Genomic DNA, 14,383 nt, shown 5'->3' with positions numbered 1-14,383 from the left:
TGATCAATTAAGCTCAAGTTTCAAAGCTCTTATCTCAAGCAAAACTCCAGTTCTCTCACTATATTCGTGGATCATCCTATTGGATTTTTGCTGATGAATCAATCTCAAATCAAGAGTTGAGAAGTCTTAGATCTCCAACACTTTTTATCACTATATTCGTGGATCATCCTTTATGGACTGAAAAGTGATTGTAGAGATTCTTTTTAAGATTGGAAGGTGAATGTTGTAATTGATCAAAGTGTGATCAAGAAAGATAGTACATAGCAGAATGTTCTGGTGCTAAATACATTGGTGGAATATCTCATAGATTGTGAGGACTGAATGTAGTCCACCTCGGGTGAATTAGGATACATCTTTGTGTAATCTTCTTATTCCTTCTCTATATTTATCTTGTACTCACTAATCACATTTCAGTAACTTATAAATTGAACTGTCTTATTTAAACTAACACATTTAGAATATTATGGAGTTTTATTTTATTTTAACCAAAATTGTTCTTGGGTTAATTAAAATAAAGTGTATGATTTGAAAAAGGATCACAATTCAAATTCTTCTTTTTTTGTAATTGATATTGCTACTTCATAAGTCAATGAGTGAAGTTAATAGAGTGAGAGGGAATCGTGAGAATATCGTACATGGCCCTTCAAATTGTTTCCCTTACAAAGGAAGATGATGGATGGATTTTGGCAGGAAACGATGTTGACAGTTGCGCTAGAACCATTGTGGAATGCATAAATATGTTAGATATGTTCCACGCTTCAGATTGTGGAGCGCGAACGAGTCTTAACACTTGTTGTTGTTTTTTAATGGGCCTTACACACTTCAAAATTGTGTTTGTTGTGGCCTAATCCAAAGAAACTAAATATAGGAATTTTAGTTCGAAAGTATATCGAAAATTATATTTTCAACTTCTTAAAAATTTATAATTTATTATTTTTTTTGACAAAGTTTTTAATTTTTGTCTCTTAATAAGTCTCACAGAATGTCTAGCATGATCCTAAAATAAATACTCCATTTTGTTGGCCAAAACCAATAGGGAGGAGCATATATGGGTGTTTTTCAATTAATGAAAAAAGTATATGTATTTATCACATGCACACATTCAAAAGTTAAACACTGAATGACATGATAAAAGTTCCAAAACATTTACAATTACTAGATTTTGTGGGCTTCTTTACGTGGTTGTTACAAACGTTTTTCATTTTGAAAGAAAAAGTAATAAAAAGTCCGTTTACTTTTCATCTATCAAGACTACTTACAATAGCATTTGACATAGCTAATGCCGTAATTATCCCTTCAAGTTGCTACTTTCGTTAAACGTTTATCCAAATTAAGGAATTTGTTGGTTATGGGATCGCAACTACTTTACCTTCTTCCAGAATAAAGACAACAACCACATGATTCAAAGGATCCTAATTCATAAACTCTTTTTTTCAACAAAAGTTAAGGGAGTAATTGATTACAAAAGAAGTTAATATAACTAACAAATGTATAAAAACTTTTAAAATTACTATTTTCTTAGAAATCGTAAGCTCTTTTCAAGACAAAGCTTCTATTGTTATAGTTTTTTTTTTTTTTTTAATTTTTTTTTATTTTATTTAATTTTTTAATTTTATTATTTTAAAAATAAAATTTCAAATAAAAAATTAATTTAAATAATTTATTATGAAGTATTATTTTAAGTATTTCATTTATTTAATACAACTATTATTAGATAATAATATTTAAAAAAATAATTAGAATGATAATTTTTTATAAAAAAATGTGATTTTTGTCATATTAAAATATATAATAATAAATATTTAAGTTATTAAATATTAATTATTTTTTAATTTATAATAAAATGAATCTAAAATAATTTTTATTATTTTTAAATAAATGATCATAATAATAATTTTTTAAAATATAAATTTTTTAAAAAATAAAAAATATTAAAATCGGTATTTAGAAAAATACAATAAATGGGCACAATATTCACAAACTTTAAGTTAAGACAACAATTTCTTTTCACAGAACTCGTTCTCAAGTCTCACAATATAATATCCAAATTTTTAGACATAAAGTTAGATAGCATCTTTTTAGACTTTCATTTATATATAAGTTAGTGTAAAAAGTTTTATAAAATAAATAAATTATTAGCAATCATATAATAATTTAATAGATATAATTGATTAAAAGTATAAAAATCTTTCACATCAGTAACATATATAAATTAAATTATCTTAAAAAGAATAAATAATTTAGAAATAAAAAAATAATTTAAAAAGGCATTTCCCACCTCCCATTGTCAGCACCGGAAGCAATCGTTTAATATTCATAAATTCACAACTCATTTTCTGGTTCGGGTTAAGTTTGTATCCACTATCCGTTTTTGTGTTTCCCGTTTCCATTTCCGTTACCGTTTCATCTCTCACCACCAGAATCAATTCATTCCTTCACCACCGTCCATTTACTTTCTTTCTGTTTCCCATTTTTCCCAAAAATAAAACAAAAATTAAAAACAATTCTTTTTTGTTTTTAAACTTCAAAGAAACCCGAGATTTCGTCCCTATAGAATCTTCACTTCACCCATTCTTATATCAAAAATCAAACATAAAAAAAAAACTCTTTCTCTTTTTCTTGTTCTTGTTCATTTTCTTTTTCATTCTGAAAATGGCGACTAGTATAGGGATAATGGATAGTGCTTACTTTGTCGGTAGGAATGAGATTCTCACTTGGATCAACAATGGTCTTCAACTTAACCTTTCTCGCATTGAAGAGGTAACATAATCAAAATGTGGTTTTCTTTTTTATTCTTAACATTTTCTGCGTTTTCTATTATGCTATAATAATAATAATAACCTAAATAACATTGCTTTCTACCCCTCCCCAGGGGGAGGGGGGTATTTGTGTTGGTGATGCATTTTAATATGAAACCTTTGATTCCACCTAAATAGCATTGCTTTTTACCCCTCTCTCATAAAGGAGGGTTTATTTTTAAATGGTTTTATTGGAATAAGAAAACAAGCTTGTTTGGATTGGGGTCAGTTTGGCGAAATCCACGGCAGACATTGTGATTTGTTGAAGTTCTAAAATGTAACTTTTGCCAAAATCCGCATCAAATTCACGAAGAATGCAAATGTGTTTGGCATTTAGGGGGGATTGTTCTTTAGTGTAGACATGTTGATTGAATGTGAATAAGTTGATTTGAAACACAATAGGATTTGTTTGATCTGCATGTTGATTTTTGGGAGTTCACATTTTGGACATTTGAAGAAATGATTCAGCGTTTGTGTGAAAACAAAGCTTCAATGTATTTTTGGTTCGTAACATTATTTTTTAAATTAGTCTGTGTTGCATTTTTTATGAACAGAGTTAATTAAGCAGAAAAGATAGACTTTACTCCCCCAGTTATTACAAGTACAAGTTTTTGTTTAATGCACCACGTAGCTTGTTTGTTACAGATTTCCTGGACTCTCGAAGTTGTTTATTGTAGAAGCAAGCCATCTCTTATATTTCGATAAAATTTGCATTATAAATCGTTATCTGTTAATTGTTGAAAGTCGAAACTGTCTCAAACAAACACACAATGTTCGAGACAGTTTGGGCAGTTAAGGACGTCAGATAATTATATATCCAACTGTTAATGTTAATGGTAGTGTGTTCAAGTTTGAGCATTCACACAGGATGCAGCTACCATTGTTTATGCATCAAATTTCTAGGTTATTTCGTTATTAAAAACGGGGGGCACAGTTATGACTTCAAAGCTGACTATTATCTATGATGAAAGTATACTTTCTTGTTCTCAGGCTCATTATGCATATTCCCTGTGTTTATTGCTAGGCTGCATCTGGTGCTGTGCAATGCCAAATGATGGACATGACGTATCCAGGGGTTGTGCCAATGCATAAGGTTGCAACACAACTTTGCTTTTACTTTCTGTTTTGTCTCTCTTGTGATATTTCCTTTTAATTACAAGCAATTTTGAAATTTGGGGTTCACTTTAGGTGAATTTTGATGCAAAGACGGAGTATGATATGATTCAAAATTATAAAGTTCTACAGGAAGTGTTCAACAAGCTGAAAATTGAGAAGGTGTGTTTTTTTCCTTCCCTCCTAATGTTAAGCTAAACACTTGGAAGAGAGCTTTGCTATTGTGTATATGAAAGCAAGAAATAACAGTGGGATGGGGTGGTTCATTATAAATATTTATTGTAGTATGGTATCAACATTTCTTCTTTTAGGTTTTAAAATATCATAATTTATTTATATGCAAGAAAATCTTATGTGAAATAGTATAATTATCAAGATCTAGAAATGCTGATGAAAGATAATTTGATAACTTGATTCCCGTTCATGCATTTGGGCTTATGTTATGACATTCACTTGGGTAAGTGTTTGAAGAGCTTAAAAAATAGCCTATAATATTCCTATAAGTTAGCTTAAGCAGAGTTTGTCCCCTAAACTATTTGATTGTAAAAGCTTTTGGAAATAGCTTGTACAAAGCTTATCCCCATAAAGTATTTGATTGTAGAAACTACTGATACATTAACTTTTGTATGATAAATAAGCGCTCACCTAAAACTGTTCCAAACTGTTCAATATATATAAGCTTTAGTATGATAAATGTTTAGTGAATAAACCTTCATCTAAGTTGTTTATCCAATGCCCCCTTTGTTCATGCACATTCCATATTTAAGGAGACTATTTATGTTTCCTCTTCCCCAATTATACCCTACACTTTCATCACTAGTGGACTGCAATTTTTTAGGGTTTTTTCCTTAGGCAGGGAGGTGCTTAAGCCTTCATAAGAGATTTGATGGAGTACAAAGTTGGGGTGTGTTCTTGGTTTGATGCTCAACAATACTAGATATTTTAATTTTTAGGCCATGCTATCCTAGCTTTATTGGATTTGGTTGCATGTCTTTAATGTCAGTGTGTGAAAGTTCTTGATTTTAAAGTGATTTATTTTCATGATATAATAACTTCACTTGAGAATAAAAACTAGTATAAGAAAATACTTTGGCACAATAAGTAGTTGATGCTTGCATTTGTTGAGCTAATGTGACTACCATGTGGCAGCATATTGAGGTTAGCAGGCTTGTTAAAGGGCGACCTTTGGACAACTTGGAGTTCCTGCAATGGCTGAAACGTTACTGTGATTCTGTGAATGGTGGCATTATGAATGAGTATGCTACTTGCTCTGTGTTCTTTCTGATCCTTTAAACAGCTTTGATTGATATTACTTGTAGGAATACTTTATTATATCATTGCTATTATGATGTAATTGCTTGAATTATATATGTCGAAGTCCAATGCATAATTTTCATTACTAATATTTAAATTTGCATAACTATGTTCTATCTATATCTGTTATCAAAGCCTTTTTTTTTTCTTCTTTTTTTCTGTAGGAACTATAATCCTGTGGAGCGTAGGGTAAAGGGTGGAAAGGACAAAAATCCTAAGAGTTTAAGGAGCTCAAAGTCACTTCAATCAAATGCAATGAATAATTCTGGGTCAAGCGATGCACTCAGTCCACCTAGAAACTCAGGTTGGCTTATTGGCATCTATGACCCTAAACTGTTGTGCATTTTTTCCTAATGGTTGTTTCATGTTACTCTCCCTTTACTTTTTCCCTTTTTGATTAATGTACTTTTGAGTGTAGGACCTAAGCAATCGAGGTCAAGTGGAGGATCTGATGGGGCTAATTCATCAGCAGAGATTCAGGCCTTGTCCAAGCAGGTATGACTCTGAAAGTTATACTTGCTGCAACTGCTATGATTATCAAAATGGCATACAAGATAAAACTCCTTTAAGCATTGAAATCCAACTGTAAACATATTACTTAGAATAGAATTATGATAGAATACTGCAAATTAAGAGGAATGAGGGCCCAAAGAGTGTGGCCCCACTCACCCAAGTCACACACCCCACACACATTTAGTTTCTAGAATGATGGATGGAGGGAATAAAAGCTAGTTAATAATGTATCTTATTCTACTGATATTCTATTAAAGGAATGTGGGAAGATGAAGTGGGAAAGACATTCAGTTTCAAGAAGGATGAATGGAAGGAATAAAAGCTAGTTAATAACGTCTGACAAAGTTGAGGCTTTGGAGATACGAATGGCTGAGATGGAAGGTTCGGTGCGTCAAACCTTGGATGAATTTCCTCATGCCATTTTGACAGAGTTTGCGAAACTGTTGAATCAGCCTACACCTAGGGTGTCACAGACAATCAAGCCGCCAATTACAGAATACAAGATGGCGGTGCAGAAGGTGGAGCTGCCGTCATTTGATGGTGACGATCCAGTGGAGTAGATCATGCGAGCAGAGACATATTTTGAGGTACAGGGAATATCTAAAGAAGTGTAGGTTCGTTTGGCGAAAATTAGCATGGAGGGAACACCCATTCATTGGTTTAATCTTCTACGTGAAACGGAGGATGACCTCACATGGTTAAAGTTGAAGGAAGCGCTGTTTGAGAGATATGGAGGAAGAAAGAGCGATAATCCATTCAAAGAATTGAAAGATCTTCAACAAACTGGAGATGTGGAACAGTGCATTTCAGATTTTGAATATTTCTCTTCCCAGGTTATGCGACTCCCCGAAGAAAAATACCTTGGGTATTTTTTGGGTGGCCACCAATTAGAGGTACGTTTGCGAGTAAGGACCTTCAATCCTAAGACACATGTGGAGGCGATGAAATTGGCTCGTGATGTTGAAATAGAGTTACGGGGTGTGTTGAATTACAGAGGAAGCAGAGGTGGAGGTCGTTCGCGAAACTGAAAAGGGGGAAGAGAAGGAAGTAATGGGCTTACTAATAGAAACAGGTCCGGACTGGGTCTTTTTCCAGGCTCAAACAAGGGAAATGCGAGTTTTGGGCCAAGTGGGGGAACCCAATCCAGAAATACTCAAATTGAGTCAAATCCTAACCCGAAATTGAGCATGCAAAGATCCAACTGGAATTGGAACCAAACACGAACAAATGGCGATGAGGAGCGATGGAGGAACCACGAAAATCGAAATAGGGGAACCAATCATCTTCACTATTCTGAACTAATGGATCATAAGGTGCAAGGCCTCTGTTTTCGATGTGAGGAAGGTTCCATCCTCTTCATCAGTGTGCTGACAAATAGTTGCGTTTGGTGATTCTAGGAGATGATGAAGTGACAAACGACGCCGGTGAAGTCCTAGCTATCGAACTGAAAGAAGGGGAGGACAACGCTGCAATAATGTGCAACTCCACGATGCTGTTTGGAATAGAAGAGAAAGGCAGAGCTCGAAATTTGTTCCCTTTTCTCCTACATTTGGAAGGTACCGTGAAGGGCATACCAGTCACAATGATGGTGGACACTGGTGCTAGTCACAATTTTGTGACTCCTCAAATGGTTGCAGTTTTGCAACTTCCAGTAGAACAGATCCCGATTACGAACGCGAAATTTGGAAACGGTTCCCATGTGATCATAACAGAGAAGTGTGGGAAGTTTGACGCAAGGTGAGGACATGATTTTGGGAGTGGCTTGGCTGCATAAGCCAGGCAAGGTGTTATTTGATTGGGAAGAAGTGGCAATTTGCTTGGACTGGAAAGGGAAAGCTATGAAGTTGCAATGTCAAAATCCGGAGAATTGGAGAATCAATTAGGAAAAAGAACTTAATTTTGTTACCACGAATATACTAAGGCCAAGAAAAATCATAACATGGGAAGGGAATAAGGAAACCGTCAGTTGGGAACCTGGAAGTCTACCACTGAATCAATGTCTTAATGTTAGCCTTGAGGACAAGGCTCATTTTGAAACGGGTGACAATGATAGAACACTGCAAATTAAGAGGAATGAGGGCCCAAAGAGTGGGCCCCACTCACCCAAGTCACACCCCACACACATTTAGTTTCTAGAATGATGGATGAAGGGAATAAAAGCTAGTTAATAATGTCTCTCTTATTCTACTGATATTCAATTACATGAATGAGGGAAGGCGAAGTGGGAAAGCATTTAGTTTCAAGACGGATGAATGGAAGGAATAAAAGCTAGTTAATAACGTCTCTTATTTTATGTTATAAGAATGAGAGAATAGGAAGAGGGGAAGATATTCAGAAAATATTCTAAGAAATAATTAGGGGAATTCTTTTAGTTAGGAGCAATTATGCTCTGATTTAGGAGTTCTTAGAACTCTTGTTCAGTTTTTCTTTTTGCATCCTTTCCCGATCTCGTTATTGTAAGAAATACTACTTTGAATTTTAAGAAATAATATACCTTTTTCTTCCATTAAAATTATGAGTTCTATCAAATTCTATATTAATTAAATAGCTTGAAGTATGTATTATGTTGACATTAATGATTTTCCTGATGCTAGACCCTTATACATGCTTCAATATCTGCGTTTTAAGTTTTTCCCTTGATATTTAACGAAAGCATTATTTACCTTTGTTTTGTTCATTATTATCCTGATTTTTGTTTCTCAGGTTACTGATCTCAAAATCTCGGTGGATCTCTTGGAAAAGGAAAGAGACTTTTACTTTTCAAAACTACGAGACATAGAAATTCTTTGTCAGACAACAGAACTGGAGAATGAACCTGTAAGAATTGTGGCAAAGGCTTGCAGTTTAGTTAATTTTACTTTTACATTTCAAAACTGAGGTCGTATAATGAACGATTTTCTTTTACCTAAATTTCCTAATACCTTCGATTGTCTCGAAATTTCCTAATACCTTCAATTGCCTAAATTTCTGAAAGGTCGTTTAATGAATGATTTTCTTCAATTAGAAAACATTTGGCTGTGGCAATGACATATATTGTTCACAGGTTAGGTTTAGTGTATGCAATAAGGTGTTTTCTACTTCTACGTCCATGTCAATTCGGTGTTTCTCCCTCTTCAAATACTACATGGATTGTAACCGCTATGTTTCTCAAAATTGTATATGTTTGCTTTGTATGATCCAGCTTGAAAATGTGTTATGTATTGGTGTTGAAGATAGTTACAATTCTTCATATATATTTAAAAATATATGAAGATTTTGTGCCTAGATCTAGGTTAATAATGAAAATACTCGATCATGTTGTGGTTCATATATTATTTGAATTTTGACCATCTATGGCTGTTATACTCTTAGCAGTCATTGAAAATGAATTAAATAAAGAATGCATGTGTAATGTGTTACTACTTTATGCAGATATCTGTAGCAATTAAGAAGATTTTGTATGCTGCTGATGCAAAAGAGTCAGCATTAGATGAAGCACAGGCTTACATTAGTCAAACTTTGGATGGTGATGAAGATGAAGATGAACCAGAAACTGAAGCCTGATTACTCACTCACACAGCTTTTTAGCTATTTTTTCTCTCCTTGTAAGCCTGGATGGATAATCAGTGGATATTTTGGTTAATTCCAATAAACAAAGTTCATTTCATCAACTATTTTGAAAATATCCCATTGTATTTTAGATGTATATTAGGTCGTCTCTGATGTTTCAAATTAGCCACTGCCATGCTTTTTGAATAATTACATGCATGTCTGTTTCCATGGTGGGATTATTCTCAATCCTACTGCAAAACCAAACATATGCTTATACGAGGAGGGGAATGGAAGTCAGTATTTCATGAGTCACTTAATTTTGGCTCTCTTCCAATATTTGGGGAGAAATAATTTGGAAGAGATGAGTTTTGATTTTTTTCAAGTTTTAAAATATGTTCAATAAATAATGTTAAATAAAGATTATAAGAATGAAAAAAGAGTTAAATATATTCAAAATTTCTATGAAGATGAAAAACCGAAAGAGTGAAATTGCTTAGATGATATGGATTACAACCGAAAGATTAAAACAAAATTACAAGCAACTATACCACGCCGCACCATTTGTTTCAAGTGTCGTGAAGATGAAGATTACTGTGCATTTAAATAGCCCAGCCTTTTCTCACTGAACTAATCGGAGCCAAACACTCCTGTACCTCAATCAACGTCCCAAACACATTATTCGTCCCTTGAATAGTGTCTACTTGATTTAATTTGACTACATCCTCCTACTATGTGTCACAATGATATTTTTTGTTGGTTAGGTTTGCGGGTTTAAAATATTAAATCTGATATTTGAATCAAACATCATTGGTTTAAATAGGTTAGTTTGGGTTAGACCTGAACTTGAATGGATTTAGTCAAAATGCTAGTTGCGTTGGTTTGGGTGATCGGGTTCGCGGATTTACGTGTACCCATGAACACCCCTAATAATTAGGTCTCTGAAATACTACACATACATAATGTCCATTGACATGAGTTCATTTGATTCATTGAACATTTGTCAGCGCATCAGCTAAACTGAACCCAAGATCGTTACACAACCACCCAACCCTCACATCTTTCAATGTGCCAGGAGGTGTATGGTGATGAGCAAGTATAGAGATATAACACGTCTATTAACCTGTAGCCTATGCATCCAAGATAAGCTAAACTAGAGGCCTCGATTGGATTCCAAAACCAATCAAATAAGCTAAACTAGAAGCTTCGATTGAATTCTAAAACCAATCGTCTAAAGGCTTCGTTGTTGACGCATTTTAGAGAAATACTCTAAAAAAAAATAAAAATGTTAGTATTGATGATTAAATAAATAATTAATCAATAATTAAATAATTAAAATTATGTAATTATAATTAAATAATTAGAAATATATAATTATAATTAAATAAAAATTTAAATATATTTTTAGTTCTTATAATTATAACTATTTTTTATTTTGATCTTGATAATTTTTTTTTTTATTTTCGTTTCTCTAAATACAAATTAGTTTTCATCTCAAGTTTATTCTCTAAATACAAATTGCTTATGTGTCAGTATTTTAAATAAATTTTTAAAATTAAAACGAAAATTTAAAAATTAATAACAAAAATTATGAATTCAAATTATTTATTAATTATAAAGATGAAAATTAGGTTATTTTCTCCTTCTCCCTCTTGAGACTTCTGCAGAACAGCCGCCGCCAACCTTGGCCACCGTCCTGTCGTCTCCCTTGTCCTTCATCAATAACACCGTCATCTCCCTTTTCTTTTTCTCAAGCATTGTTGTCCTTCGTTGTCTTCGTCTTCATCTCCCATTTTGGACAAATTTTTGTTGGAAATCGTAAGTGCGTTCAACTCAGTTGCTCTCGTCTCTATGATTTGCTTCATCTTCTTATCCTATGGCTGCACCATCTGTTCTCATTAACAACAACACTGATGCACCCAATTATCTCTTCTCTTGAGTTGTTTTTCCTTTTTCTAATTCGTACTACGGGGAATTTGTTTTTTATTTGTTTTTTCTTCTTCTACTTTTGGTTTGTAATCGAATATTTGGATACCGTCAATAGAAAAGGATTCACACTCTAATGCTTTAAATTGTTGCTACTATGATATGAGTTGTGTAATGGGTTGAGATTGTCTCCCTTTCAATTCTCTGGTAACTTTGTTTCTATCTCTCTTATAACCATTTATTATCTCTCATCCAAATAATTTTTATTTATTTATTTTAATCATTAATTTCTCTCATAGATACGTTAAAGTTACCAAAGTTATCTTATAACTTTGTTGTACTTTTCACAATAGTTTGAAACTCATTATATAGTGATGAAAACAAACTCACAAAATATGATAGTTTTGCAATGTGAGATTTCAAAAATATTTCTTTCCAATGTGGGACTTGAATTTTAAAACAAGTTTTTTTTTCACTTAAATTTACAAAAAAAAATATTTCTTTCCAATGTGGGACTTCAACACATTTTTAAATTCATACTATAACATACTTATGTTCCATATTGAATTTAAAAAAATGTTTCTGAAATAGCATCAAATGCTTCTATAAGATTGTGCATAAACAAATGTGTCTCTTGACTTGAACGTTTGCATAGTAAGTAAGATTCATATTCAACAAGAGTGACTCGTAGTCTTGAACTCTATCTCTGACATCAAACCCACACACAAACTTTTCATAGGGTGTATTCTAGAAAGCTCGTGCATTAATGGCCCTGCACGTGTATCCCAATATAGTGACACTCTAAGAATTCTGTCTCGAAATTCCATAGGAAGCGGCTCCACTTCCACATTCACATATGTGAGTCTATCAAGATTACTCCTGTAGCTAGGTACTCCTTCCACATAGAGTATAGATCTCATTAAGAGTTTATATTACCTCATCCTATCATTGCTTTATGAATCATGTTTCTCTTATTTATAAAAGCATGTTTATCTCATATCACTCCACGACTTGTTATTACCCATTGAACCTAATTCTTGGGATCTCTAGTGTTTTAGGTCGGGTTACCATCATGAGTGACTCTATAGGCTTTAGTCTCATCCTTTTGGATGTATTTATGACTTTCTCTATAGCTAATCATTTCGTCAAAAGATTTGCTAAATTCTCATTAGTGCATACATGATCCACTATAACAACTCATTTAGAAAATAACTTTCTAACAGTGTTGTGCTTACGACGATTTTGTCGTCTCTTATCGTTGTAATAACGATTCTCAATCTTCGCAATAGCCGCGATACTATCGCAGTGGATTAACACATCTATCATAGGTTTTTCCCATATACGGATCTCAACTAGCAAACATCTCAACCAACTCGCTTCTTCACTAGTAGTAGCTAGTGATATCATTTCAGACTCCATAGTGGACTGAGCCAATATCGTCTGTTCTTCGATTTCCAAAATACAACACCACTCACTATATTAAAATATAGTCATCAATTGTTTTGGAGTCATCTGATAAGACGTTCCAATCAGCAACATTGTATCCTTCAAGGACTATAGAAAATCTTTGATAATGTAATCCGAGACTCATGGTCCTTTTTAGGTATCTCATGACTCTTTCCATAGCGTGCCAATGCTCCATACTAGGTCTACTATTAAACCTACACAACAGTCCCACGACGTAGGCAATGTCGGCTTTAGTACCATCAGTGGCATACACGAGGCTGCCAATGATGCTCGCATGTTCAGTTTGTCTAACACCTTCACCAGTGTAATTGAAAAGTTTCACACTTAGATCATATGGTGAGAAAACAGGTTTACAGTCAAATTATTTATATTTCTTTAGGATTGTTTCAACATAGTGAGACTGATCCAAAGAAATTCCAATTTCCGACCTAGTAATATTGATTTCGAGGATTACATTCTCTTCTCCGAGATCTTTCATATCAAAGTTGTTACACAACAATGATTTCACAATATTAACAACATGAATGTTTGAATCAAATATGAGTAAGTCGTCTTCATCGAGACACATGGTAGTGCAAATGTCATTTTCAAATTTGTAGTAAATACATTTGTCACTTTCATTCACTTTAAACTCATTTGATATAATAAAGTTATCAAACTTTTCATGCAATTTCTTAGGAGCTTATTTAAGACCGTACAGGGATTTATCTAACATACATACCTTGTATTCTTGTCCTTGAATTACAAAACCTTCAGGTTGTTCCATAATATATTTCTTCTTCTGAATCACCTTTTAAAAAAGTTGTTTTAACATCCATTTGGTGTATCACCAGGTTAAGAATAGTTGCTAGTGATATGAGTATTCTAATGGATATTATTCTAGTGATCGGTGGAAAAGTGTCGGAGAAATCTATATTTTCTCTTTGTCTAAAACCTTTGGCTACAAGGTGTGCCTTGTATTTATCAATCATTCCATTGGGTTTTAGTTTCTTTTTCAATAGTCATTTACAACCTGTTGATTTGCAACATGAGGCAATTCTACTAAATGCTAGATCCTGTTAGACTCTAGAGAATCCATTTCATCATTTATTGCTTCTTGCAATAAATATGCATCTAAAGATGACAAAGCTTCTTAAGGATTTGCAGGATTATCTTCTAAAGTATATGCCGTATAATGGGGTGTATAATCTTTAGCAAGTTTGACTCTCTTACTTCTTCGAGTTTCTGTTTTGCATTGTTTGCTGCTTCTAGTTACAGAAACGTGACTTGATTCGCTGCCCCCACTATTTCTCCATTTGAAAGGGAATTTATTTTCATAGAAGTCAACTTCATTTGACTTTATGATCACTTTTGCATTTAAGTCATAAAACCTATACGCTTTGTTCTTTACCGCATACCCATGAATTCTCATTCATAGGCTCTACTGACGAGTTTAATTCGCTTGGGATCGGGGATTCTGACATAAGCCAGACCACCCCATGTTTGAAAATAAGACAAGTTCGATTGTCTTTTTTTCACTATCTCATAAGGAGATGTTTTGTTTTTAGATTTAAGAACTCTATTCAAAACATAGCAAATAAACAATATATTTTCCGCACACCAATGATATGAAACATAAGAGTTAAAGTATACTAACAACAACTAGTTCAATAAGAGTTCTAATTTTTTTTTTCTTTCAACTTTACCATTCACTTCAAGTAATTATGGTGCAGTTGTTCCATGTA

General features: G+C 33.3%; 1 protein-coding gene across 1 annotated transcript; it reads left to right on the top strand.

Annotated features, from left to right (window-relative positions):
- The first annotated feature begins 2,296 nt into the window (after positions 1 to 2,296).
- On the top strand, positions 2,297 to 9,423 carry LOC101493525 (microtubule-associated protein RP/EB family member 1B-like). The gene is made up of 8 exons (XM_004499370.4): positions 2,297 to 2,760; positions 3,823 to 3,891; positions 3,987 to 4,073; positions 5,061 to 5,167; positions 5,390 to 5,529; positions 5,644 to 5,720; positions 8,442 to 8,555; positions 9,150 to 9,423. The coding sequence occupies exons 1-8, from the start codon at positions 2,653 to 2,655 to the stop codon at positions 9,279 to 9,281; spliced, it is 834 nt and encodes a 277-aa protein (XP_004499427.1). The 5' UTR covers positions 2,297 to 2,652; the 3' UTR covers positions 9,282 to 9,423.
- Positions 9,424 to 14,383: the final 4,960 nt, after the last annotated feature.

The sequence above is a fragment of the Cicer arietinum genome, chromosome 5, assembly GCF_000331145.2.
Source record: "Cicer arietinum cultivar CDC Frontier isolate Library 1 chromosome 5, Cicar.CDCFrontier_v2.0, whole genome shotgun sequence".
Taxonomy (NCBI): domain Eukaryota; kingdom Viridiplantae; phylum Streptophyta; class Magnoliopsida; order Fabales; family Fabaceae; genus Cicer; species Cicer arietinum.
The sequence above is the reverse complement of the archived record's forward strand: the minus strand, read 5'-3'. Positions and strand labels throughout refer to the sequence as shown.

Bases quoted from the DNA above. Each gene is read 5' to 3' on its own strand.
- LOC101493525 (XM_004499370.4), top strand. From the start codon at position 2,653: ATGGCGACTAGTATAGGGATAATGGATAGTGCTTACTTTGTCGGTAGG. The intron at 2,761-3,822 runs GTAACATAATCA...GTTTATTGCTAG, and splicing joins ACCTTTCTCGCATTGAAGAG to GCTGCATCTGGTGCTGTGCA. The intron at 8,556-9,149 runs GTAAGAATTGTG...TACTTTATGCAG, and splicing joins CAGAACTGGAGAATGAACCT to ATATCTGTAGCAATTAAGAA.